General features: G+C 39.0%; 1 protein-coding gene across 1 annotated transcript in view; it reads right to left on the bottom strand.

Annotated features, from left to right (window-relative positions):
* The window catches only part of CenB1A (Centaurin beta 1A), an 806,494-nt gene that overhangs the window by 420,126 nt on the left and 361,459 nt on the right, over positions 1 to 24,909 (bottom strand). The window contains exon 13 of the mRNA XM_090384002.1: positions 19,441 to 19,558. Coding sequence (XP_090240128.1) covers positions 19,441 to 19,558 — 118 coding nt within the window. The remainder of the gene's footprint in view (positions 1 to 19,440; positions 19,559 to 24,909) is intronic.

The raw sequence follows: 24,909 nt of genomic DNA, 5'->3' as shown, positions 1-24,909 counted from the left end.
GTGGGGAGAGCATAGTTTGTTAAGCGTAAAGTAGTAACAGTTACATTAATTTTTTTGAGGGGAGAGCATAGTTTGTTAAGCGTAAAGTAGTAACAGTTACATTAATTTTTTTGAGGGGAGAGCATAGTTTGTTAAGCACAAAGTGTCATAAACATTCACACAATATAACTATGGCTGCTAGACTGATTAGTTATTTTAACCATTATTTAGATTTGATTGTTCATAGCAAGAACTTTTAATGTAGATAGAGATGAATTTTGAATTTGAATGATTCCACACATGCAATGTAAAATATCATAATAATATTAATATACAGTTCAAGAATCTGAGTAATGGGAAACCTAGTGGTAAATAAATTTAATTGTGACACTACTTACAGAAGCAGTATCATAAAATACACAAAACTGTGTATTTTTTACGCAATTTTGTAAAAAATTGTGTGAAAAATACTTACACAAGACAGAAGAAAGAAGTTTTATCACAAAATACCACAAAAAGAAAACATTAAAAAAAACCTTGTGATCCAAATCTATGCATCATAAATGCTGTTATACATTCTTTTGGATCTTTAACAAAATATTAATTATAGTTTGAGATGAATTTTAAATAACCAAAATCTGCTGTTATTTTTTTCCACTGGTAATATATGTCAACCAAATCCAAAAATAGCAAACACTTAATTTTTTCAGTACTCACCTTGATCGATTTGCAATTGTTATTAGGGTGAATAGAGGGAAACAGGAATCCTGTGTGTTATCAGACACTCAGTCTAAAACACTGATTGATCCAATATCTTTCTATTACAGAAGATTTAGGAGAAGTCCGGTTGGCCTACCTCCCTAAAATCCACTCATGCACACCTTCTCAATGGTAAGCCCTGTTATGTCACTTAGATGGCAACGAACGTGTAGAGTGGTTCTCTTCAAGACGCCTGGTCAGCTTGAAGAGGAAAAGACCAAACCCTCCAGCATATGACAACATGACAAAAGAAATGGCCCTCAGTCCCCAGCGGCTTTCATTCCCCCTCTTACTGCAGCAAGAGGATCAGAGTGGAAGCAGAGGGTGCTAAGAATCTCTGGGTATGACCAGGCTACCATGCACAGACTGAACTTGGCCTGTTACAACGTAAGATCACTCATCGGTGAAGACAGGATATTAGAGCTGGAAAAGGAATTAGAAAATGTGAATTGGAATATCATCAGTTTGGCTGAAAAGAGAAGAAGAAATGAATCACTTATAAATTTATCAAGTGGAAATCTGCTGTACGCCAAGGGAAACAGTGAAAGGAGAGAAGGTGGAGTTGGGTTTCTGGTCCATAAAGATTTAAAAAACAACATTTTGGAATTCAAAAGTATATCACCAACGGTGTCAAGACTAATACTCAAGATTTTTAAGAGGTACAAGCTAAAGGTTATAATGATTTATGCACCAACATCGAGCCATGATGATGAAGAGGTTGAAGAAATGTACACTGAAATTGAGTTTTCTAGATGAGCAGAAAACCCACTACACTATTATCATGGGGGACTTCAATGCTCAGGTTGGAAAAAGACAAAACAGTGCAGAAATGGGAAGTATAGGAAATTTTGGAATTGGTGAAAGAAATGAAAGACTTGTGGAATTTGCAGAATCTCAAGGATTGTCAGTAATGAACACTTTTTTCAAGAAAAGGGTGAACAGAAAGTGGACATGGAAGAGTCCAAATGCATTAAAAACTAATGAAATCGACTTCATCCTCACTAACAGAAGATATATTGTGAATGATGTTACTGTCCTGAATAAGGTAAATGTTGGAAGTGATCACAGAATGGTAAGATCAACACTTGATATAGATGTATGAAAGGGGAAAAAACTGACTCGAGTAAATAATACAAAGGTCATTGAGATAACAGAAGAGGAGAAAAAGCAGTATGTACTGGAACTTAAGAACAAGTTTGAGCTTCTGCAGACTGTTCAAGACCAAGATATCAACGAGAAATATTAAAACATTCTGAAAGTGATAAAGTCCAAGAAACCTATAGGGAAAAATCAATCCAAAGAAGAAAAAATTAGTCAAGAAACACTTGCTATGATGAACTGAAGGCGAAAAATGAAGAGCAAGATAAACACTGACAAGGAGAAAATTGAGTATACTGAGTTATGCAAAGCCATTAGAAAGAGACTCAGAGAGGACATAAGAAGATTTAACACAAGAAAAGTAGAACAAGCATTAAGGAAAAACAAAGGATTTAAATCAGCAGCCATGAGCAGTAATACAGAAAGACAAATGATACTGAAACTGAAGAATAGCGATGGTTTACTTATAAACAGCAGAGAAGGCATAATTCAAATAGCAGAAGACTACTATAGAGAATTATACAAGGAGGGAGGGAATAATGCCAGCAGTAGGGAAGATGGATTGCAAATTAGCAACACATACGACATACCAATATTCCTCCTGATGAGATAGAACATGCATTGAAGAAAATGATGATTCAGAAAGCCCTGGGGGAAGATGAAGTTACTGTAGAGTTGTTAAAATTGGGAGGAAGAGACATAACGCAAAAACTGGCAAGGTTCTTCACAAAGTGCATTAGAAAAGGTGTGACGCCTAAGCAGTGGAATAATGCAATCATAGTTTTGCTGCATAAGAAAGGAGATAAATCAGAAATTGGAAATTATAGACCAATTAGCTTGTTATCCCAAATCTACAAGTTTTTCACAAGGGTCATATTACTAACAGATTAGAAAGAATACTTGATGAGAATCAACGGAAATAGCAAGCTGGCTTTAGGACAGGATTCTCAACTATGGATCACCTTCACGTAATATCACAGCTAATGGAGAAAGCAAATGAATATAAAACACCATTATGCCTGGCACTTGTAGATTATGAAAAGGCATTTGACTCCATACAGCATAAGGCAATATTTCGGGCACTGGAAAGACAAGGCACAGATACCCCACATATTATGATTTTTAAGAAAATATATGAGAATGCTACCTCCTTTATTAGACTGGACAAAGACAGTAGGAAATTTAAAATCGAGAAAGGAGTTTGACAAGGAGACACAATATCTCCGAAGCTGTTTACTGCTGCCCTTGAGGAAGATTTCAAAGATTAGACTGGTCGCAGAAAGGAGTCAAGGTGAACGGAGAGTACCTAAACCATTTACGATTTGCAGATGACATTGGGGCATAAGCGATGATCCCAAAGAATTAGAGGAAAATTTTAATCAGTTATGCACAGTTAGTAAGGATTTTGGACTAAAGATGAATATGGCTAAAACAAAAGTAATGATGAACAAGTATGCCACAGAAAGGGAAATAATGATTGAAGGAGCAGTAATTGAAAAGGTTGTTGTTGTTGTTGTGGAGGTTTCTGGCGCATAAGCTGCTTTGGCTATAATGCGCCTATTCCTTTATTGTAATAATATATGAGAATTTCTTGTTATGTCAGAAGAGGCAAAAATCAGAAATGACTAAAAACTCCAATTTTCTTCAGAAAGTTAAAAAATTGAGGGATATTTGCATTGTCACCAATGACATTCTCTAGAGTTATTGGTTTCCGAAGGTTAATCAAAGATAGCAGGGTTGTATTTCTCTCTTGATTATAGTGTGGGCATTCAATGAGAATGTGTTTCACAGTCAAATTTAGAAAACAAATGTGGACACTGTGGTGGATCATCTCCTGTGAGTAAATGAAGGTGAGTTAAATGTGTATGGCCTATTCTTGATCTTGAAAGGAGTACCTCTTCTCGTCTTGATGAACGGACACTGGAACGCCAAATTCTAGGATCCTGTTTAAATTGAAAAAATTTGTTATTTGTTTGAGAGTGCCAGAGTGCTGTCCATTCTGTTAGGCATGCATCTCGAATGATTTTTGGGTAGTCTGATGCTGGAACGAGGATATTGGTTAAATCTAAGGTAGATGGATTTTTTGCCACTTTATCGGCCAGTTCATTACCAGAAATTCCAGAATGTGCTGGAATCCAGCAGAAGGTGATCATCTGATGGCGCTCTTCAATCTGCAGTAATAATCTTCTAATTTCATTTAGAAAAGGGTGAACTTTATCTGTGGAGTTAGATAATGCCATAATTGAGCTGAGGGAGTCAGTGTAAATAACCAATTTTAATGAGCAGTCAGAACAGAGATTTTCTAAGGCTAGTTTAATTGTATATAATTCTGCTGAGAATATACAGAATTCAGGTGGAAGGGCTGCTGAAATAGTGGTATTTAGGAACACTGCTGCTGCTCCAACGTTTGAGTTAGATTTAAAGCCATCTGTATAAATTGGAGAAAAGACAAAATATTTGTGAGTGTGAATTGCATGAAGTTGTTTCACATTTGATGCTTGAAGAACATTTTTTCCCCACTGGCAAAGGTAAGTGTCACAGGTGGGTAGAGGAGTAAGAGTCCATGGTGGTTGAGTGCATGTTACTACTACTTGTACAGAATGAATGGAATATTTCCAAACTTGCATCAGTTCAAGAAGGCGAAGACCAGCTGGTTTTACTATACTAGGCTTACTTCTGTAGAGGTTTTCTAATGGTGGATTAAACAAGTATGACTGAATTGGATGCGAGGCACAACTTTGTATTTTGACAGCACACTTCAGTAGCAGTGTTTTCCTACGTAGAGTTAACGGGGGCTCATGAGCGTCAATGTAGAGGCTATGTGCTGGTGAAGTTCTGAAAGCTCCAAGTGCAATCCTCAAAGCACTGTGTTGAACTGGATCAAGCCAGCGCAAAACACTTGCTCTGGCAGAATCATAGACAGGAGCACCATAATCGAGACGGGATCGGATTAATGCCCTGTATAGCCGAAGTAAGGAGGTGCGATCTGCACCCCATGTTAGGGCATATAAAGTTCTGAGTATATTTAACTTTTTTAAACAAGAAGTACGTACATTTTTAATATGGTCTAAGAAATTTAATTTGTTGTCAAGGATTAATCCTAGAAATCTGATGTTACTATTGACTGGGATGGAGACGTTGGAAATTTGGAGTTCAGGATCCAGATGGAGTTTGCGTTGTCGACAAAATTGGATAGCAACTGTTTTCTGTTGTGAGAGTCGATAGCCGTTAAGGTTGGCCCATTGTTGTATTTTATTCAGTGATATCTGAAGCTGCCTTTCAATTGATCTCATGCTTTGGGAATGACAGGAAATGGAAAGGTCATCCGCGTAAAGATATGAGTCAACTGTGTTTGGAAGCTTTAGTGATAGAATCGATTCTAAGAGCAAAAAGAGTGGCACTGAGCACAGATCCCTGAGGAACAACTTCTTCCTGAATGAAAGTTGTAGAGAGGTCATTTTGGTATTTTACTTGAAACGATCTAGTGTATAGGAAGTTCTGTACAAATATGGGAAGATTTCCCCGTAGACCGAGAGAATAAAGATCACTAAGTATGCCATGCCGCCAGATGGTGTCAAAGGCTTTCTGTATATCTATAGTAACCATTACCAGATGCTCGAGTTTAAGGAACGCATTGCAAATGGCAAATTTAGCCTTGATAATGAGATCTAAGCATGATCTGTTTTGTCGAAAGCCATGCTGACTATTGCTCATTAGATGTTGTGACTCTATGATCCAGACAAGTCTATTGTGGACAATTTTTTCAAGGATTTTGCTGAGGCAGCTTGACAGAGATATAGGTCTATAGTTATGGGGATTGGTTGGATCTTTTCCAGGCTTCAGGAACGCCAAAACAATAGAGTGGTGCCAAGAAGCTGGATAAGTTTTTTCTAAAAAAATATGGTTGTAAAAGACCAGGAGGAGGCGCAAAGCTTTGTCATCAAGATGTTGCAGCATGACATAATAGATCCCATCTGGTCCGGCGGCACCATTACGAGCTGTTTTAATGGCATGCAATAATTCAGAATATTGTATTGGTTTGTTATATGGTAGAATGAGGGCAGTTTGGAAGTTAATAGAATACTATTCTCAACTGTTTTTAATTCATTGGAAAGATGTAGTATAAGCTGATGTTGCTGAGATCTCAGCAAAAGTATTGCCCAAAGCGTTAGCTATATCCGAGGGACGAGTTAAATCTCGCCCTTTCCAGGAGAGGACTGGACAAGGTATGGTTGGAAACTTACCAGAAAGCTGTTTAATTTTTTTTTCAGATTAATTTGCTGTCAGTATTTCTGTTAATTGTTGATGCAAAACGGGTCCAGGATTCTTTTTTGGCTTGCCTCTGTATGAAGCATGCTTTTGCCCTTACTTTCTTATAATTTATCAGATTGGCTGTGACTGGATATTGCCGAAACAAATTCCACGCTTTATTTTTTGCTTTTTTTGCTTTGGTGCATTCCTCATTCCACCAATAATTATAGTGCTTACAGCCCAGTGGATTTGATAATGGTATTGTATCTTTAGCCACGTTTAAAGATGCGATGTGATGTAATCTGTCACATCATCAATACGGTGGAGACGGATTTTTTTCTCATCGGAAGTGATTGATGACTGAAATTTTGAACAGTTTGCTCTTGTAAATTTCCATTTCCTGCAGGGTTTAGTTAAAGGAGTCTGTGCTATCAATACCTTGCATATGATTGGGAAGTGATCACTGCCCATAGGATCGTTTATAACATACCACTCTATGGTCGGGACCAGTACTGGAGAACAAATGGAAAGATCTATTGCTGAAGTATGTCCAGTTGGGAGCTGAATGTGAGTGTGCGTGCCAGTATGGAGAGGTTTAGTGCATCTAAAAGTCTTTCAATGAGTCGACCACGTGTATACAATTTAGAAGCATCCCATAGGGGGTTGTGCCCATTAAAGTCCCCTAATATACAGAAAGGTGGAGGTATCTCTATGAGGAGGTCTTCAAGTTCTTTTAAACAATAAGTATGGTTTGGCTGTAAATAGATTGAGACTAGTGTTATTGCAATATGAAGAGTTATACGAACCGCAACAGCTTCTATTTCAGTTCGAAGTGGGACATGCTTAGTTGGGATCTTTGAATTTATCAGGATTGCTACACCACCATGGGCAGTATTTGCTGTATTGCGATCTCTTCGATAAAGGCAGTAGTTCTTTATCAATGGAGAAATTTGCGAGGTTAAGTAAGTTTCTTGGAGACAGAGAGCAACTGGAGAATACTGGTTAATTAGATTATGGATATCATCTGTGTTGCAATGAAAGCCCCTGCAGTTCCATTGTACAATGAAGACCATTATTTGTTTTTAATTGTTTGAGATGTATCTAACTGCTTTTTGAAGGTAATTGGTTTATGATGTTCCAATTTTTGTTTGTCTTTTGTTAGGAAAACTGGCCAACCAGTGTCCATTTCTTCTTCTTCGGCATGAATTTCTAATATTGTATCTTCCTGTAGAGTAGGAGATGTCGCTGGTATTGTAAGAGGAGTGTTACTGCGTGGTCTGAATGCTTGGGGTTACTGGACTGTTGCTGAGAGAGAACAGTTCGAGCCCAGTCAGAGATTGATATGTTTGAGGGGACGGTAACTTTAGTTTGGGTGGACACTGTTTGTTGTTTTTGTGAAACATTTGCATAGGTACGTTTGGGCATGGTAGGGGCAATTATTTTCCTTGCTTTTGAAAGCTTACCTTGTTCTCAACCTTATATTTAACAATTTGTTTCTCAGTTTTCCATCTCTCACAAGTTTTAGAATATGCAGGATGGTTACCTTTACAGTTGGGACATGTCTTTTCTGTCGCCAAACATTCAGACTGAGTATGATCGGAAGATCCACAGTTTGGACAAACTGGATTTCCTCTACATGTTGTCTGAGAGTGACCATACTTTTGGCACTTGTAGCATCTCAAGGGATTGGGTATATACGGGCGAACACGGCAAAGTAGATAGCCAGCTTTTACTGTTGATGGTAGATTTGGGGAATTAAATGTAAGAATGATATTCCTCGTAGGCATAAGGTTATTGTCTTTTTTAATCATGATTCTTCTTGATGCAATAACATTTTGATCCGGAAGTTCTTGGGTTAATTCATCCTCTGTCACGTTCAACAAATCCCAACTAGAAATCACACCTTTGGATGTATTTAAGGTAGCATGGGGAGATACTTTAATTGGTATCCCAGCAAAATTTGAAAGTTGTAAGAGTTTCTCTGAATGTCTACTTTTTGTTGTTCCTAAAAGAAAGTCTCCAGATTGCAGCCTCTTCACAGTCTTCGGAGATCCTGCAATACTCTCCAGGTGTTTCTGGATGAGGAAAGGAGATAATTTGCTGAGAGGTTGTTCTGAAAGTGAATGTAAAATTAAAAAGGAAGGAAACTCTTTTGTTGTTGAATTTGCTTTCAACCTCTTGGGTTGTGAAATGTCATAATCAATTTCAGTATGTGGCCGAGAGCTTGTCGGCTCTAAAGATGGATAATCATTTTGCTCCATCTTTGCTCCTTTTCGCCCTTGGCAGATGAGCTTTTCTGCCAAGGTTTCCGGCCCCACCACGGGGAGGTTGGTTGGTTGGTTGGTTATTTGATGTTTAATGGCGCATCAGCAGCAAGGCTATCATGCGCCAAGTCTAAGGTAATAAAATGTAAATATTTAGAAATATAAAGTAGCATATCTAGTTAATATATTATAAACACTAAAATATGGCATAAAACATTTACAGTATATTAAACATTAGAGCAAACTAAATAAAACTATGTAAATTAATCAGTTGTAAGAACCTGAATACATCTGACACATTGTCATCGTCGGATAAAATCTGTCTGAGTGTATAAGGCTCAGGCAGATGGTTAAAACATAAGCGGCGTTCATTACTAAAAAAGTACATTCGACTAAAATGTGACGGATGGTTAAAATTGCTTTACAATGTCTACACACAGGACATTCATCAGCCCTCAGCAAATACGAATGCGTCAGGTGAGAATGTCCTATGCGTAGCCGAGCCAAAATTACTTCCTCCCGTCGGACCCTGCGCTGACTAGAATGCCAGTGCATTATTACAGGCTTAATTTCATTCAGCTTGTTGGTAGGGCACCCATTCCAAGATTCTTGCCAACGCGCACATAATTTTTTGTAGATCAGTTGCTTGCAGTCTGTATAGGGGACTGACAAGCAGATGGGATTTTGTGGCGCTGCTGATTTTGCCGCTGCATCAGCTAAGTCATTGCCTCTGATACCAACATGGCTAGGAATCCAGCAAAATCGAATATCAAATTTTAACTCTAAGAGCGAGTGTAGTATTTGCTGAACCCGGCATAATACTGGGTGAGTGGTCCTCACATTGGACAGGGCCTGTAATACACTTAGAGAGTCCATATATAGCATGCACTTTTGGTAGTGGTGGGTTTTTATATGATCCAAGGCCAGTTCTACTGCGTGTAACTCTGCAGTGTATATGCTACATTCACTTGGAATACGACTGCAGATTGTTTTGCTTGGAAAGATACAAGCAGATCCCGCAAACTCTTCAGACTTCGAGCCATCTGTATAAACCGGCAAGAATTCAGAGTATTCGGCAAGGTGTGCTGCAAAGAGTTGCCGATATATACATGGCGATGTGTTAGCTTTCAGCCAACTCCTAAGAGTGAAATCACAAGACGGAGATCGTATATTCCAAGGGGGAAGGACTTGCTTGACTGACATGGATATATTATCCAACGTGAAGTTAATATCATGAAGCAGCTCTTGAATCCTGGTACCAAAAGGCCGACTAGCAGTTTTACGGGTATTATATAGATTTTCCCACCGTGGCATATAAATAGATGTCCACGTAGGATGGTCAGGCAGGGATTTTATTTTTATGGCATATTGTAACGACAATTGCTGACGTCGAAGCATCAGAGGTGGTTCATTGGCTTCAACGTATAGACTTTGGACAGGCGAAGTGCGGAAAGCCCCCGTGGCAATCCGAATGGCTTTATGGTGGATTGGATCAAGCCATCGGAGTACAGAAATTCTAGCAGAAGAGTAAGCTTGGGAACCGTAGTCAAGTTTAGAGCGAACAAGTGCTCGGTATAGATGCAATAATGTGCTTCTATCTGCTCCCCAAGAGTTGGAGGAGATAGCACTGAGCATGTTCAAACCCCTCATGCATTTTGTTCTAAGCTGACGGATATGGTGTAGGAATGTCAATTTTTTATCAAAGATAAGTCCCAAAAATTTTGTTTCTGCTACCACAGGAATTGGATTTTGTCCAAGTCTGAGTTCTGGGTCAGGATGAAGATTCCGTTTGCGGCAAAAGTGCATGCAAACGGTCTTTTGGGCAGAAAACTTAAACCCATTGGTTAAAGCCCAGGAACTAAGGTGATTGAGTGCTTGCTGCAATTGTCGTTCAATAACTCTCATGCTACAGGAGTGACAGAAAATACTAAAATCATCAACGTACAAAGCACTATTTACTGAAGGAGGAAGCTGTTTTGTAATGGAGTTAACTTTGACTGCAAACAGCGTTACACTGAGGACAGAGCCTTGGGGAACTCCTTCCTCTTGACAAAAGAAGCGAGACAGACTGGATTTAACACGAACCTGGAAGAGTCGTTTAGATAAAAAGTTTCTAATAAAAATAGGGAGGTGGCCTCTCAGACCAAAGGAATAGAGGTCTTTTAAAATACCATACTTCCAGGTTGTGTCATAAGCTTTTTCCAGGTCAAAGAAGACTGATACCAAGTGCTCACGCTTTAAAAAAGCATCGCGAATTGCTGTTTCCAGTCGGATTAAATGGTCCAAAGTAGATCGATTCCTTCGGAAGCCGCACTGAATTTTGTTCAAATGGTCGTTTGCCTCAAGGTAATATATAAGGCGGGCGTTCACCATTTTTTCCAAAATCTTACATAAGCAACTGGTCAGAGCAATTGGACGATAGTTGCTAGGAATTTTTGGATCTTTTCCTGACTTTGGGAAAGCGAGGACAGTTGCCCTACTCCAAGAAACAGGAAATTGATCCTCTAAGTAAATTCGGTTGTAGATGTGTAGCAACAGCTCTAGAGAGTGAGATGAAAGATGTTTTATCATCTCATACTGAATTTCATCTGGCCCTGCGGCACTCACTTTCGAGGCATCAAGTGCAATAGTTAATTCTACTTCACTAAAAGGCAGGTTATAAGTCTCGGCTTTGCTTGAAGGGAAGTTAAGTTTTTGTTTCTCCACTTTCTTCTTTAAGACTAGAAACTCAGCAGAGTATGAACTTTCAGCTGATATAGTGGAGAATACTTCTCCTAGAGCGTTGGCAATAGCAGTTGGGTCTGCTAATGTACAACCATTATATTGTAACATAGATGAAGGAACTGATGTGTATTTACCCTTCATCTTCCGAATTTTATTCCAGACGACTTTGGCACTGGTCATCTGGTTAATTGAGGATGTAAACTTGACCCAGCATTCTTTTTGGCTCTGTCGGCGTATAAATCGTGCCTTAGCACGGGCACGTTTAAAGGCTATAAGATTTGCGGTGGTGGGATAACGTCGAAATTTTCCCCATGCCCGATTTTGTAACTTTCTTGCTTCTTTACAATCTTGGTTCCACCATGGCTTTGGAAAGCGTGGAAATCGGGAGGATGTTTTTGGAATTGCAATTGCCGCTGCGTGGATAATACACTCTGTGATATACTTCACTGCTTCATCAATTGACTCCTGTTGAATTTGTACAGGGTCAAATTCAGTAAGCCGTGAAAATTTACTCCAGTCTGCTTGATCATACTTCCACCGTGGAGTTCTAAATGGATGACAAGGTTGTCCGTCCATTATGGTAGATATTACGGGGAAATGATCGCTTCCATAAGGATTCTGTTCCACTTCCCAGGAAAGCAAAGGTAGCAGAGAAGGCGAGCAGATGGAGAGATCGATAGCAGAGAAAGTACGGGTAGGCATATGGAAATAGGTGTTTATTCCCATATTTAGTAATGAAAGGCTATTATTGTCAAGAAAACGTTCAACAATACGACCTCGTTCATTAGTTTCTGCACTACCCCACAGAGAACTATGTCCGTTAAAGTCTCCAAGAAGTAGAAGAGGAGAGGGCAATTGCGTAATAAGATCGTCAAGATCTGCCTGGGAAATGTGTGTCCCAGGAGGCAAATATATAGAACATATTGTAAGTAAAGACCCTATTGCTAAACGAATGGCTACTGCTTCTAAATTAGTGTTCAATTGAACTTGTGAGAAAGGGGTATGGTCGCCCACAAGGATTGCGACTCCTCCATGAGCCGGACCATCCCCGTTTCTGTCTTTACGAACAGCAGTAAAATTTCGCAAGATAGAGTCATCATTTGCCCTTAGGTACGTTTCCTGCAAGCAAAAGCAAACAGGTTCGTGTTTGCGCATTAGCATTTTGACATCCTCCATATTTTGTCGGAATCCACGACAATTCCATTGAAGTAATTTAGCCATTATTACTTGGAATTAGTGGAACCGTTGACTGGCTTCCGAAGTGATGCGGGTTTTGATTGGCCCGCTTTCGGTTTTATTCTGCCTTTGGGAAATTGAGGGCGCCCTATATCCATTTCTTCCTCCGGATGAAGATCCAGAATAGATTCTTCCACACTTTCAGCTTGTTCATTTACCTCCATTTCCTCCTGTACCTCACTAATAACAGGCGGGGTTTTAGTTGGAGGTGATTTTCCTTTAGGTGCTACTTCCTTGGGTGGTATTGAAATGGGAGTAGCGACTGCTTTATCTTGCTGTGCTTGTGTCAACAAGTATCTAGCTTGGGGTGCAAAAGAATCACGTGGCGATATTGAAATATCAGTTTGGGTCGAAATTGAAACCTTCCTTAAAACTGCTTGTGCATACGATTTTCCACTGTTTACTGGTGTTACCTGTTTCTTTGCTTCCACATATGGGATGTTCTGTTCAGTCTTAATTTTTTGAATTTGTTTCTCGTCTTTCCATCTTTGGCATGCTCTTGAATATGCAGGGTGTTCACCACCACAATTCAGGCATGCTGGTTTCGAGGCAGAACATTCCTTTGTGTCATGTTCTTTTGCTCCACAGCGGGCACAAGCAGGTGATCCACGACATGACATCTGAGAGTGGCCATATTTTTGACATTTGAAACATCGCAACGGGTTTGGAATATACAGTCTTACAGGACAGTTCAGATAACCAGCCTTGATGGAAGTAGGCGGTTTAGGTGTGTTAAATGTAAGGATAAGAACCCTAGTTGGGACTAGTTTTCCCTCCTTACGCATAAATATCCTCTTAACGGCTGTTACTCCTTGATCACTAAGTTCGGTGCATATCTCCTCTTCAGATGTTTCAAGGAGATCCCACTCGGCAATTACGCCACGCGATGTATTCAATGTCCTGTGTGGTGATGTCTTAATTGGAATGCCCCCAAGAGATGTTGCTTGGAGAAGCATTTCTGAATGTCGCACTGAGGAAGTTTCTACTAAAAGGTCACCCGATCTAAGTCGTTTTACCGACTTCGGGGAACCTGCCAGCCCTTCTAGACCCTTCTGAATAAAGAAGGGCGACATTTTACCTATTTCCTTTTCACCGGTAGAATGTATGATAAGGAATCGAGGTACAGGAGGTGGTGCAGCTTCTGTTCGGTGTTTCTTTTTTGATGATACATTATCTTCATCAATTTCAGGTAGGGACCTCGTGGAGGCCCCAGAGGGGTTTGAAAGATTTAAATTACTCATAAGAGTAAAGAGAAAGTGTCTGATGCCTAAGTACCTCACCCACCACCGAGCCCAACGAGGGGACGCCCACTCGTGAACTAGCAGGTACTGCGTACACGAATGGGACGCCGAGTTCGCTTAGAGCACCATACCCACGTTACCAATAAGCCTTTATCCCGACCCAGGACCAAAGGGAGGGAGACTTATTGGAACGCAGTTGACCCTAGCAGTAAAATACCACCCGCCGATTGATCCCAGTCGGGCCGATCCGGGACCTCCCGTCTTGTCGAAGCAGGGGCCAAAGTGGTGTATTAAGGCTGGGCCCCTCAACCACCAGGATCCCCCTTTCCGCTTCCACAGGTCGCGGCGCACGGCTGCACACGCCGGATTCCAACGATGTAACCCTGGAACCAAGGTATGGGCGTTGGATCCCAGTGATGCTAATCTGGAAAACCAGCAGCATCACTGGGAGGTCCCCTCACCACGTACAGGTGCCCACGTCGAGGGGCCACGGGGAGGCAGGAGCAGTGCCTGGTGTGACCAAGCGAGAAGTAGTAGGGGGTTAGTAATAAGACTATGAAAAAAGAAAGGTGGCTTGCCTTTCTTGCTCTGTACAGGTACTTTTGTAGCAAGAGCAGTTATAAAATAAATAGATTACTTAACGAGAGGAACGCAAAAGAACTATATATCACTTTTTGGAAATCGCACTATAAGGCACAGATAAATTGCTCAGTCACAATTGCTTGGCACCCGGGACCAATTGAAAAGGTGAAGCGGAGTCATATACTTATCTGGGACAAGTTATTAGCTGTAATAATGATAAATGGCTGGAAGTCAAGAGAAGAATAAATTTTGGATGGATAGCATTCAAGAAATATAGTCACATACTGAAGAGCAATATCCCAGTTTGTCTGAAACTTAAAATAATGAACCAATGTATACTCCCCACCATGACTTATGGAAGTGAAACTTGGGCACTCACTAAAAAAAATGGAAGAGAAGCTGAGAACTACACAGCGAAGAATGGAATGAATTATATTGGGAATCAGACTGTTAGATAAGAAGAAAAACACATGGATCAGGCAGCAAACTCAAGTAAAGGACATTCTTATCAAAACTAAAGAACTAAAATGGTCTCGGGCAGGACACATAGCTCGAAGACATGATGACAGATGGACGAATAAAATAACAGAATGGTATCCAAGAGGAGCTAGAAGAAAACCTGGAGACAAAGGCGGAGATGGATAGATGAAATTCATGAGTTTGTGGGTAGTAAATGGATGGCCAGTGCTCAAAACAGAAGGAACTGGAAAGTTGCTGGAGAGGCCTTCATCCTGCAGTGGATCGAAAATGGCTGATGATGATGATGATGATGAATAGGAGATTGGCTAATTTTAGGGTGATTAGTTTTTAAGTTAAGGGGATAAGTTAAGGGTAAATGATAATTACAATGGAAATGGGATTAAAATATTCGCAAGGAAGTAGAAGTGCACTTACTCCGCCCTTGGTTGTCATTAAGTTGATTTAAATTAATATTCTAAATTGTGAATAAGCCAATAGCCGTAGCGGTGTACTTTCGTTAAAATGTCTTCAGTTGGCTAGTTAAGTGAAAGGGAAAGCGTACTGTATTCTTCTTAAATACAGTATGCGTTCCCTTTCACTTAACTAGCCAACTGAAGACATTTGATGAAAAAAAGCCGTGAATTAGGTTTGAATTTGAAAGTGTCTGCAATTCTGCCCAGACACGATAGGAGGGAGTACATGATGAGAGCCCTGTCGATCAATTTGGCCCTGGAAAGATTGTGCAGGGCTCAAGGGGTAGAATTTTTTTCAGCCTGGTCTGTACTTGTTAACAGGAGAGACTGCTTCTACAGGGATGGGATAGAAAGGGTGAATAGAAAGGGTGAAATAGAAAGGGTGAAATAGAAAGGGTGAAAGAATGTTTGCTGATGCTATCGAGGCAGTGTTAGGTGGGTGGGAAAACTGCTAGATTGGGGGATACAAGGACTAATAGATTAACAGTAGCCACTGGCAGAGGAGAAAGTGATTCTTGCACTGCTTCTATTGGAATGAGCAGCAGCCTGGAAAATAAGATGCAGGATATTACAGAGACAGCTGGGAATCATGGGGGTACAAGTAAACACATGGGTTGTGTTAGGGTGGCTAAGAGGAAGAGCAGGTTCATGTATACTTGCGTGTACACCAATGCTAGGAGTTTAGTAAATAAATTTGATGAATTTGAGTTATTGCTCAAAACATCAAAGGCAGATATTGTTGGGATTTCAGAGATGTGGTGCCACACAGATATAAGGAATGCAAAACTGGAATTTGGCGAGTACAATGTCTACAGAAAGGATAGACAGGATAGGAAGGGAGGAGGGGTTATGCTATTAGTTAAGAAACACATAAAATCCAAGGAAGTTAAGCCAGTCGACATCACTGGACAGTGCAGTTTCGAGTCAGTTTAGTGTGACATAAGCATTGGGAGATCAAAATTGAGAGTAGGAGTGTGCTATAGGCCTAATGACTCTGATGAGTATAATAAGAAACTGTACAGAGAAATAGAGTGGGCCGGTAAATCAGAGAGTCTTATAATGGGGGATTTTAATTTCCCAGATATTGACTGGAATTTGGGGGCTGGTCACTCACACACTAGCAAGGCTTTTGTGGATTTATTGGATGACTGTTTTCTACATCAGCATGTTCGGGAGGCGACTAGAGGGAGTTATACTCTTGATTTGATTATCAGTAGTGATTCTTCATGCATTAAGAATCTGCAGATAAATGAACCACTAGGTGGCAGTGATCACAGTGTTCTGAAGTGGGAGTTACTCAAAGAGGTAACTACCATTAGGGGTAAAGGGAAGGGGTATTGCTTTCGTAAAGGCGACTACGATGGACTGAGATAGTATTTAAATTTTATACAGTGGGATCAACTGATGATGTTACCAACAGCAAATTCAAAATGGGAAGCATTCAAAGAACTTATCTTGCAAGCTACTAGGCTTTACATACCAACTAAGAAATATTGTTCAAGGTTTAGGCCTAAATGGATGTCAGATGAACTAATGAGGCATATGGCAGAGAAGAAAAATGCATGAGATACATACAAATTAACACGTGACACAGAAGCCTATGATAGATACAAGTTGATCTGTAACCAAGTTACAAAGGAGGTTAGGCAGGCGAAGGCAGATTACGAGAGATCCTTGGCAAGGGATGCGAAGGAAAACAGCAAAGAATTCTTTACTTATGTAAACTCTAGAAGGAAGGGGATGAATCAGATTGGTCCACTTGATATCGATGGGTCAACTGTTGATGACCCTGCTCAGGTAGCTAACAAACTAAATGAATATTTTGCATCGACGTTAACACGTGAGGAGTTATTCAGGAAGGGGAATGCCAGAGATGTATTCAACTCTAGCAGTAAGCTAGAGAATCTTGTAATAACTGAGAGTAAAGTGGAGGAGAAATTGTTGAAGATAAACACAAGAAAGGCACCTGGGGTGGATGGGATCTATCCAGTTATATTAAAGGAGGCAGCAAAGGAAGTAAGCAAACCCTTAACCATAATTATGAGAGCTTCCTTTGACTCAGGGGAGGTACCCATGGACTGGAGATGTGCAAATGTGACCCCAATTCACAAGGGAGGATCAAAGGCTGACACAAGTAATTATAGACCTGTGAGTTTAACTTCTGTTCCTGGAAAATTAATGGAGGCACTGGTTAAAGAAGCACTGCAGGATCATCTAGACAAGACTTCAGTTATAGTTCGGACACAGCATGGTTTTGTTAAGGGGAAGTCTTGCTTGACCAATTTGATTGGATACTACGATGCAGTCACAAAAGAACTGGATGCAGGGAATAACTTTGATATTATATACTAGGATCTTAGAAAGGCTTTTGATACTGTTGCACATGGAAGACTGCTGCACAAATTGGAGCAGTGTGGCATTGGAGGCAAATTGCTGCTATGGATAAAGGGGTGGTTGAGGGGGAGAAGACAGAGAGTGGTAATCAATGGACACTGCTCATCGTGGACTAATGTTATTAGTGGAGTCCCTCGGGGTTCAGTATTGGGTCCTTTATTGTTCTCTGTATTTATAAATGATATTGATGATGGTATATCAAGCTTAATGTCCAAGTTTGCAGACGATACGAAGGTTGGCAGGGTTGTCAAGGACACTACGCTGCTGCAACAGGATCTGGAAAGGTTGAGCAGATGGGCTGAGAGGTGGCAAATGAAGTTTAACATTGACAAATGTAAAGTGCTACATATGGGAAACAGCAACCCCAGAGCAACGTATCAACTCTGTGGTACTACACTGACAGTGGTAGAGAATGAAAGGGACCTGGGGGTGGTTGTGCAGGCAGATATAAAGTTCTCTGAGCAGTGCAGACGGGCTGCAAGAGTAGCTCATGGTGTATTGTCAATGATATATAGGAATTTTTCTAGCAGGGATAAGGAGGTGATTATTCCCTTGTATAAGGCAATGGTCAGGCCACACCTAGAGTACTGTATACAGGCCTGGAGGCCTCATTTCATGAAGGATGTAGAGCTGCTGGAAGGAGTACAGAGAAGAGCAACAAGATTAGTGAATGGAACAAAGGGGTGCTCTTATGAAGAAAGGCTTAAGTTTTGCGAATTACAGTGTCTGGAGACTAGGCACCAGTGAGGTGATCTGATAGGGGTGTACAAAGCCTTGAATGGTTTGAGCATGCTCAATGCTGATGGGATTCTTCCTCTTGCTCAGAAAAATCACCTGAGAGGGCATATGTTCAAATTGAGGAAAGACAGATGTAGGATAGATGTGCGGAAATTTGCCTTTAGCCAGCGGGTGGTTGGTAGGTGGAACAGACTTCCATCCCTTGTCGTGGAAGTTGATAGCCTAAATAAGTTTAAGGCTCAGCTGGACAGGTATTTCGAACGAACAGAGGGGTGAAGTGGAAGTGGTTATTTTTTATTTATTTATTTTACTTTATTTATTTTTTTTGGCTGATGCTGCATAAGCTTGCTTTCTTGCTTCAAATGCCTCTACTAATGCTAATGCTAATGCTAAAAAAAGTCCACTGTTACGACTATTGGCTTATTCACAATTTAGAATATTAATTTAAATTAACTTCATGACTACCAAGGGCGGATTAAGTGCACTTCTATTTCCTTGCACATATTTTAATCCTGTTTCCATTGTAATTATCATTTACCCATAACTTATCCCCTTAACCTAAAAACTAATCACCCTAAAATTAGCCAATCTCTTATTATTCACCCTAATAACAATTGCAGATCGATCAAGGTGAGTACTGGAAAAAAAAAATTAAGCCTTTGCTATTTTTAAATTTAGTCTAATTATACAGTACTTTTAAGACTTACTATAACTATCTAAATATGTCAACCAATATTTTCTTCAGTCAGTATTGCTACCCCTAAAAATACAAATTTTATAGTAGACAGCTTTCTGTTTATAAAATAAAAAAAAAATTTAAAAAAAAAACATGAATTTTTGTACCAAAAATGTAAAACACTTGGGTAAAATGGATGAGTTGCCAGGGGCTCACATCTGGTGAGTATGGGCTTGGCACACCCAGGGTCCCGAGCTGGATATCATCATTTCATTCCTCTCTTTCTTGGTGGTTTCTCTCTCTCTCTCTCTCTCTCAGGGTAACTCAGAATTTTTATTTTTTTATTTTTTTATTTTTTGCCTGGTGCAGCAAAAGCCTCAGGCTTCCTTGCACCGTATGGCTAATAATGATAATGATAATAATGATTGGCATTATACATAAAATTAAAACTGGCACATATTATTGGGAAGATCTGTACACATTGTTAGGATAATGTAACAGAAGGATAGTATCTATAAATTAAAAATTATAACAACTGAAAAAACAATGATCATAATTTAACATACTTGATTTTCTTTTATATCATCAGCCAAAATATGATGCAAAGCAGCATCTATACCTGCCTGCATGGCTGATATCCACATGCTGTATATCTCTTCTGAATCAGCCTGTAGCATATGAGTTCTGTAAAGAAACAAGCAGTTTCTGTTTCATTTCTGATAAGTACAATTAAATTTTTAAAAAATATATCATTTATGTAATAAATAAAGTTGTAGGTATCCCTGTTGATTGCAATTTTGCTTATTCACAAGGAATTCTTTGTACTGAATTCATCAAATATTCATAAATTATTCAATGAATTGAGTATAAAACATTTCAAATATCACTGCATTTTCAAATATCATATCAAAACAAATGAACATTGTAATTACTGATATTTAAGGGGAAAAAAATCCTCAAAAATCAAACTGATTACATATATTCATTTCTTGAATTTGCTGGTTATGTTATGTAACTGGAATAAAATGACAGTCAGAATAAAACTAAAAAGCTTACTTAAACAATAACATTTATTAACTATGCTGTTATGAAAAAATACAAACATTAAATAACACACATAATGCAACAGAATTAAACTGAATGATAAAGCTTTCTAAATAGTATCTTAAAATTAATACTGCCTAATATTATTTGAATACTGCTTGTCTTTTAATCCCCTCATGATACTGTATCCAACAACCACACACAATTTCTAGCTCCCTCTTCCTATCTGCGAATTCCACTTCTAACAACCTGCCATACACAGTTTCATAATATGTTTTCCCATGTAGAGTGTATGGAAGTTCCTTCCACTCTGTTCACTGTATATTCAATATTTTAAATTAACATATCTTCTAATCATTTGAAATTTTGCCACCCACATTCTTTTCCTAAAATCTATACTTCACTGGAGGTCAAATTATACAACTCCTTTCAATAATATGCTGCGGCTGCAGAATGATCATTTAAAGCCAATCAAAATGCATCATTGTATTTTTGTATACTGTCCTCCAGACAACTCCCCAACATAATAATATTTACGGCCCAAATACTGGATCAAACATATGATTCCACTTTTTTTTAAATAAAGAAAGGGATGAGTTTACACTTCTATGAATATTTCCCAACTTCATACCTCACATCTGAACATATTTATTTTGGCTTAATCTAAAAATTGTAGGAACCGTTTCTGACATGACAGGACAGAAATGTAATGTATGCTTTATTAGGCTGTTCAATAAAGTTGTAAAGAAAAAGAAAACGTCAGAATGGATAAGTGCAAGGCAACATGGTACCTTGTTCTATATAATTAGCATTAGTAGAGGCATATGATGCAAGAAAGCAAGCTTATGCAGCATCAGCCAAAAAAAAAAAAAAAAACCCACTTCTACTTCACCCCTCCGTTTGTTCGAAATACCTGTTCAGCTGAGCCTTAAATTTATTTAGGCTATCAACTTCCACAACAAGGGATGGAAGTCTGTTCCACCAACCAACGACCCGCTGGCTAGAGGCAAATTTCCGCACATCTATCCTACATCTGTCTTTCCTCAATTTGAATTTATGCCCTCTCAGGTGATTATTCTGAGCAAGAGGAAGAATCCCATCGGCATTAAGCATGCTCAAACCATTCAAGGCTTTATACACCTCTATCAGATCACCTCGCTGGTGCCTAGTCTCCAGACACTGTAATTTGCAAAACTTAAGCCTTTCTTTGTAAGAGCACCCCTTTGTTCCATTCGCTAATCTTGTTGCCCTTCTCTGTACTCGTTCCAGCTGCTCTACATCCTTCTTGAAATGAGGCCTCCAGACCTGTATACAGCACTCAAGGTGTGGCCTGACCATTGCCTTATACAAGGAAATAATCACCTCCTTATCCCTGCTAGAAAAATTCCTGTATATCATTGACAAGCCACCATGAGCTACTCTTGCAGCCAGTCTGCACTGCTCAGAGAACTTCATATCTGCCTGCACAATTACCCCCAGGTCCTTTTCATTCTCTACCACTGTCAGTGTAGTACCACAGAGTTAATACGTTGTTCTGAGGTTACTGTTTCCCATACGTAGTACTTTACATTTGTCAATGTTAAACTTCATTTGCCACCTCTCAGCCCTAAGGTTTTACAAGAATCTCCAGTTCCAATGTCTTTATAAATCTGACTCCACTCTAATTAAGTACCCCGCCTTCTTTCCTCATAATCTGACCAAATCATATATGCTCTTTCTACAGGAGCCTGAACTGTACTTAATTTATATTCAAAAGCATGATAATTTTATGATTTTTATAGTTGCAAAAATCATAAAATTATACTGCACATGTAGATAGATAGTGTAAATACATGTAAAATTCTTTTCAAAATACAAACTATATCATCGTAAAGAAAATGGCTATTATCAGTTATTTTTTGTATTCAACTATCCTATGAAATGCAAACATTTTGAAATTAAAGTACTCTGCAGAAACAGAGGAAGGTAGTATAAAATATCTGTTTTATAGTCAAAGCATAAAACTTTGAGGTCTGGTGTAAAGTCCAAGTAAACCTCTTGAAAATTTAAAAATTTTTCAATATTAAATTGTGAGCATAGTGAAAATAGCACATCCTAAAGTGTGCATAAGTGTAATGAATCAACTACAGGAATTCCCAGACTTATGTAATACTCGACTTACGCAAATTCGACTTTAAGTAAGATTTTGCTGGCTGGCGCAAACTGAAAAATATATGTAAACATATTTTGCATCTGTAGGGATAAATGAGGTGTGAAAATATCATAATGTGAACCCAATAACAGTTTTTTTTTTTTTTTTTTTTGTAATTCTTTCTAAGTCCTTGGAAGTTGAAATTTTTGCTATATTACTAAGCTATTTATCTCTCTAAAAGGTCATATTTATAATGGAAAATGCACTACACTTGCATTGTTCCCATTATAAGAATCAATTTTGGATGCCTTTATTTTTCAAAAACACATTTCAGGTCACGACCAAAAAACAATAAAAAACAATTTCCGCTTTCCAGTTTATTGGGCTTTTCTGTTAGTGCAATCTATTACATAAGGGCAGTAAACTCGATCTTATAGCATTTGTAATAATACCGATAACTGGAATTCTGTGGGTTTTTACGTTATGGTATTAGGGTGAAATGAGTTCCCCTTCACTAAAATCTTCAATCATGTAAAAAACAAATTTTCAGAAACTTCTCTTCATTCCTATTTACATATTACAACGATGAAGGGAAAGGGACCAGTCGAAATTGCAAGTGCTGGCAATGCCAGGAAACGAAAAACAATTGATTTAGAAAAGAAGATGAAAATGATTAAGAAGTATGTAGCAGGAGAAAGTTTGTCAATTTTTTTTTATTGCAAGGTCTTGCTGCTCAACAGTGAATACTATTTTAAAGGACAGTGCGTGTATAAAAGAATATGTCAAAGGATCAACGCACTTAAGATCAACAGTTATTAAAAAAACAGCGTTCAGTTGCTATATCGGAGATGGAAAAGCTATTAATAATATGGATGGAAAATCAGATTCAGAAGCAAGTGCCCCTGAGTCCAATGACCATTCAAGCAAAAGAAAGTAGTAATTATGAAGATATTAAGGATAAGTATGGCAAATCCCAAGCCAAGTTCATGGCAAGCAACAGGTGATTTAATAGGTTCAAGCATCGCACTGGTTTCCAAAACATTAAAGTATGCGGTGAAGTCACTAGTGTCGATTCTACAGATGCAGCGAAACTTTGTGATATGATGGAAAAAAAATTATAGATGAAGGCGGCTATTCAATGCAGCAAATTTTTAATGTTGACAAGACTGCTCTGTATTGGAAAAAAATGCTGTGTCGAACATACACTGCCAAAGAGGAAAAGACAATGCCAGGTTTCAAGGCTTCAAAAGATAGGGCCACACTCTTGCTTGGGGCTAATGCAGCTGGAGATTACAGATTGATACCACTGCTTGTGTACCATTCTGGAAATCCTCATGCATTTAAGGGCATCAATAAAGCCATGCCGACCAGGCTAGCCGGGTGGATAAAGTGCCTGCCTGGCAACCCAAAGGTCGCGGGTTCGATTCCCGCCTCGGGCTTGGATCAAAGTAATGCAAAAACCTTGGGAGGTGCATTATGGCCACAGAAGCCTATGCGCCAACAACTACCAAAAAATAAAAAAAAATAAATAATAAAAAAATAAAGCCACCCTATCTGTGCATTTCTGATTGAACTAGAGAGATTGGATAAATATCTCTCTTTGAGGATTGGTTTAAATGCAGCTTCATTTTTGAGGTTGAAAAATATATTATAAAGACAATGACATTCCTTTCAAGATTTTGCTTCTATTAGATAATGCTCCTGGACATCCAACGCATCCAGATGATTTCAATTCGAACATGAGAGTCATATTTCTACCGCCAAACAAGACCTCACTCATCCAACTTATGGATTAGGGTGTTATTTCGAATTTAAAAGCATACTATTTAAGCACAACATTTGCTCAGGCATTGTCTGCAGTAGACAGTGAGAAAAATTTTACATTAAGAGACTTTTGGAAATCTTACAATATTTACCACACCATCTTAAACATTAATAAGGCCTGGGTGGAATTACTAAAAGTTGTTTAAGTGGCGCATGGAAGAAAATATGCCCACGGCACGTAAAAGGCTTCGAAGGGTTTGAAAAAGATGAATCATATGAAGAGGTTACAGATAAGATGGTAAAGGTTGCAGAGCTACTTCAGTTGGAGGTTATTGCCAAAAATGTAGAGGAGTTAATAGAGGAAGAAGAGAAGGAATTATCTAATGTAGAACTTATTGACTTGCAGGCAGTGATAGTGAAAGAAGAAAATGCTGCTGAAGCTGAAGATGAATCAAATGAGGAGCCAAGATGCTTCTTTTTTTTGTTAGTTGTTGGCGCATCGGCTTCTGTGGCCATAATGCACCCTCCAATGTTTTTGCATTTACTCTGATCTAACCCCGAGGCAGGATTCAAACCCGCGACTTTTGGGTTTCCAGGCAGGCACTTTACCCACCCGGCTAGCCCAGCCCAAGATGCTTCATCACCAGAGAGATGGCAGTAGCATTTAGTGAAATTGCATCGGAAATGGCAAGATTTGAGAAGATGGATCCTGACAGCAAACGATTCTTAAAAGTTAACACAGGTGTGAATGATATGCTAGCTCGTTAAAAAAGAAATCTACGATAAAAAGAAAAGTAACCGTCCAGCCGTCCATTAATATGTTCTTTCATAAGTTTGAGCGGTCGACCCCTTCTAAATCTCCACAGCCCTCAACCTCCACAGTGGCGTACTTATCACTGGAAGACATCAATTCTGGCAACGATGCTTAACAGGTAAAACTTACTGACGTTATGAATATCTCCTGTCTTTTTCTGTAATTTTATTATTTTGAAATTTTTAAATTGCATGCTTTTGAAAATTTTTAATTTGCACACTTTTGTAATTTTTCCTGTGCATGAGATAAAAAAAATTGAATAAATACAATGAATAATTCTAT

The sequence above is a fragment of the Mastigoproctus giganteus genome, chromosome 10 (assembly GCF_048544385.1).
Source record: "Mastigoproctus giganteus isolate SK-2022 chromosome 10, ASM4854438v1, whole genome shotgun sequence".
NCBI lineage: Eukaryota > Metazoa > Arthropoda > Arachnida > Uropygi > Thelyphonidae > Mastigoproctus > Mastigoproctus giganteus.
This window is presented reverse-complemented; position numbering and strand designations above follow the sequence as displayed.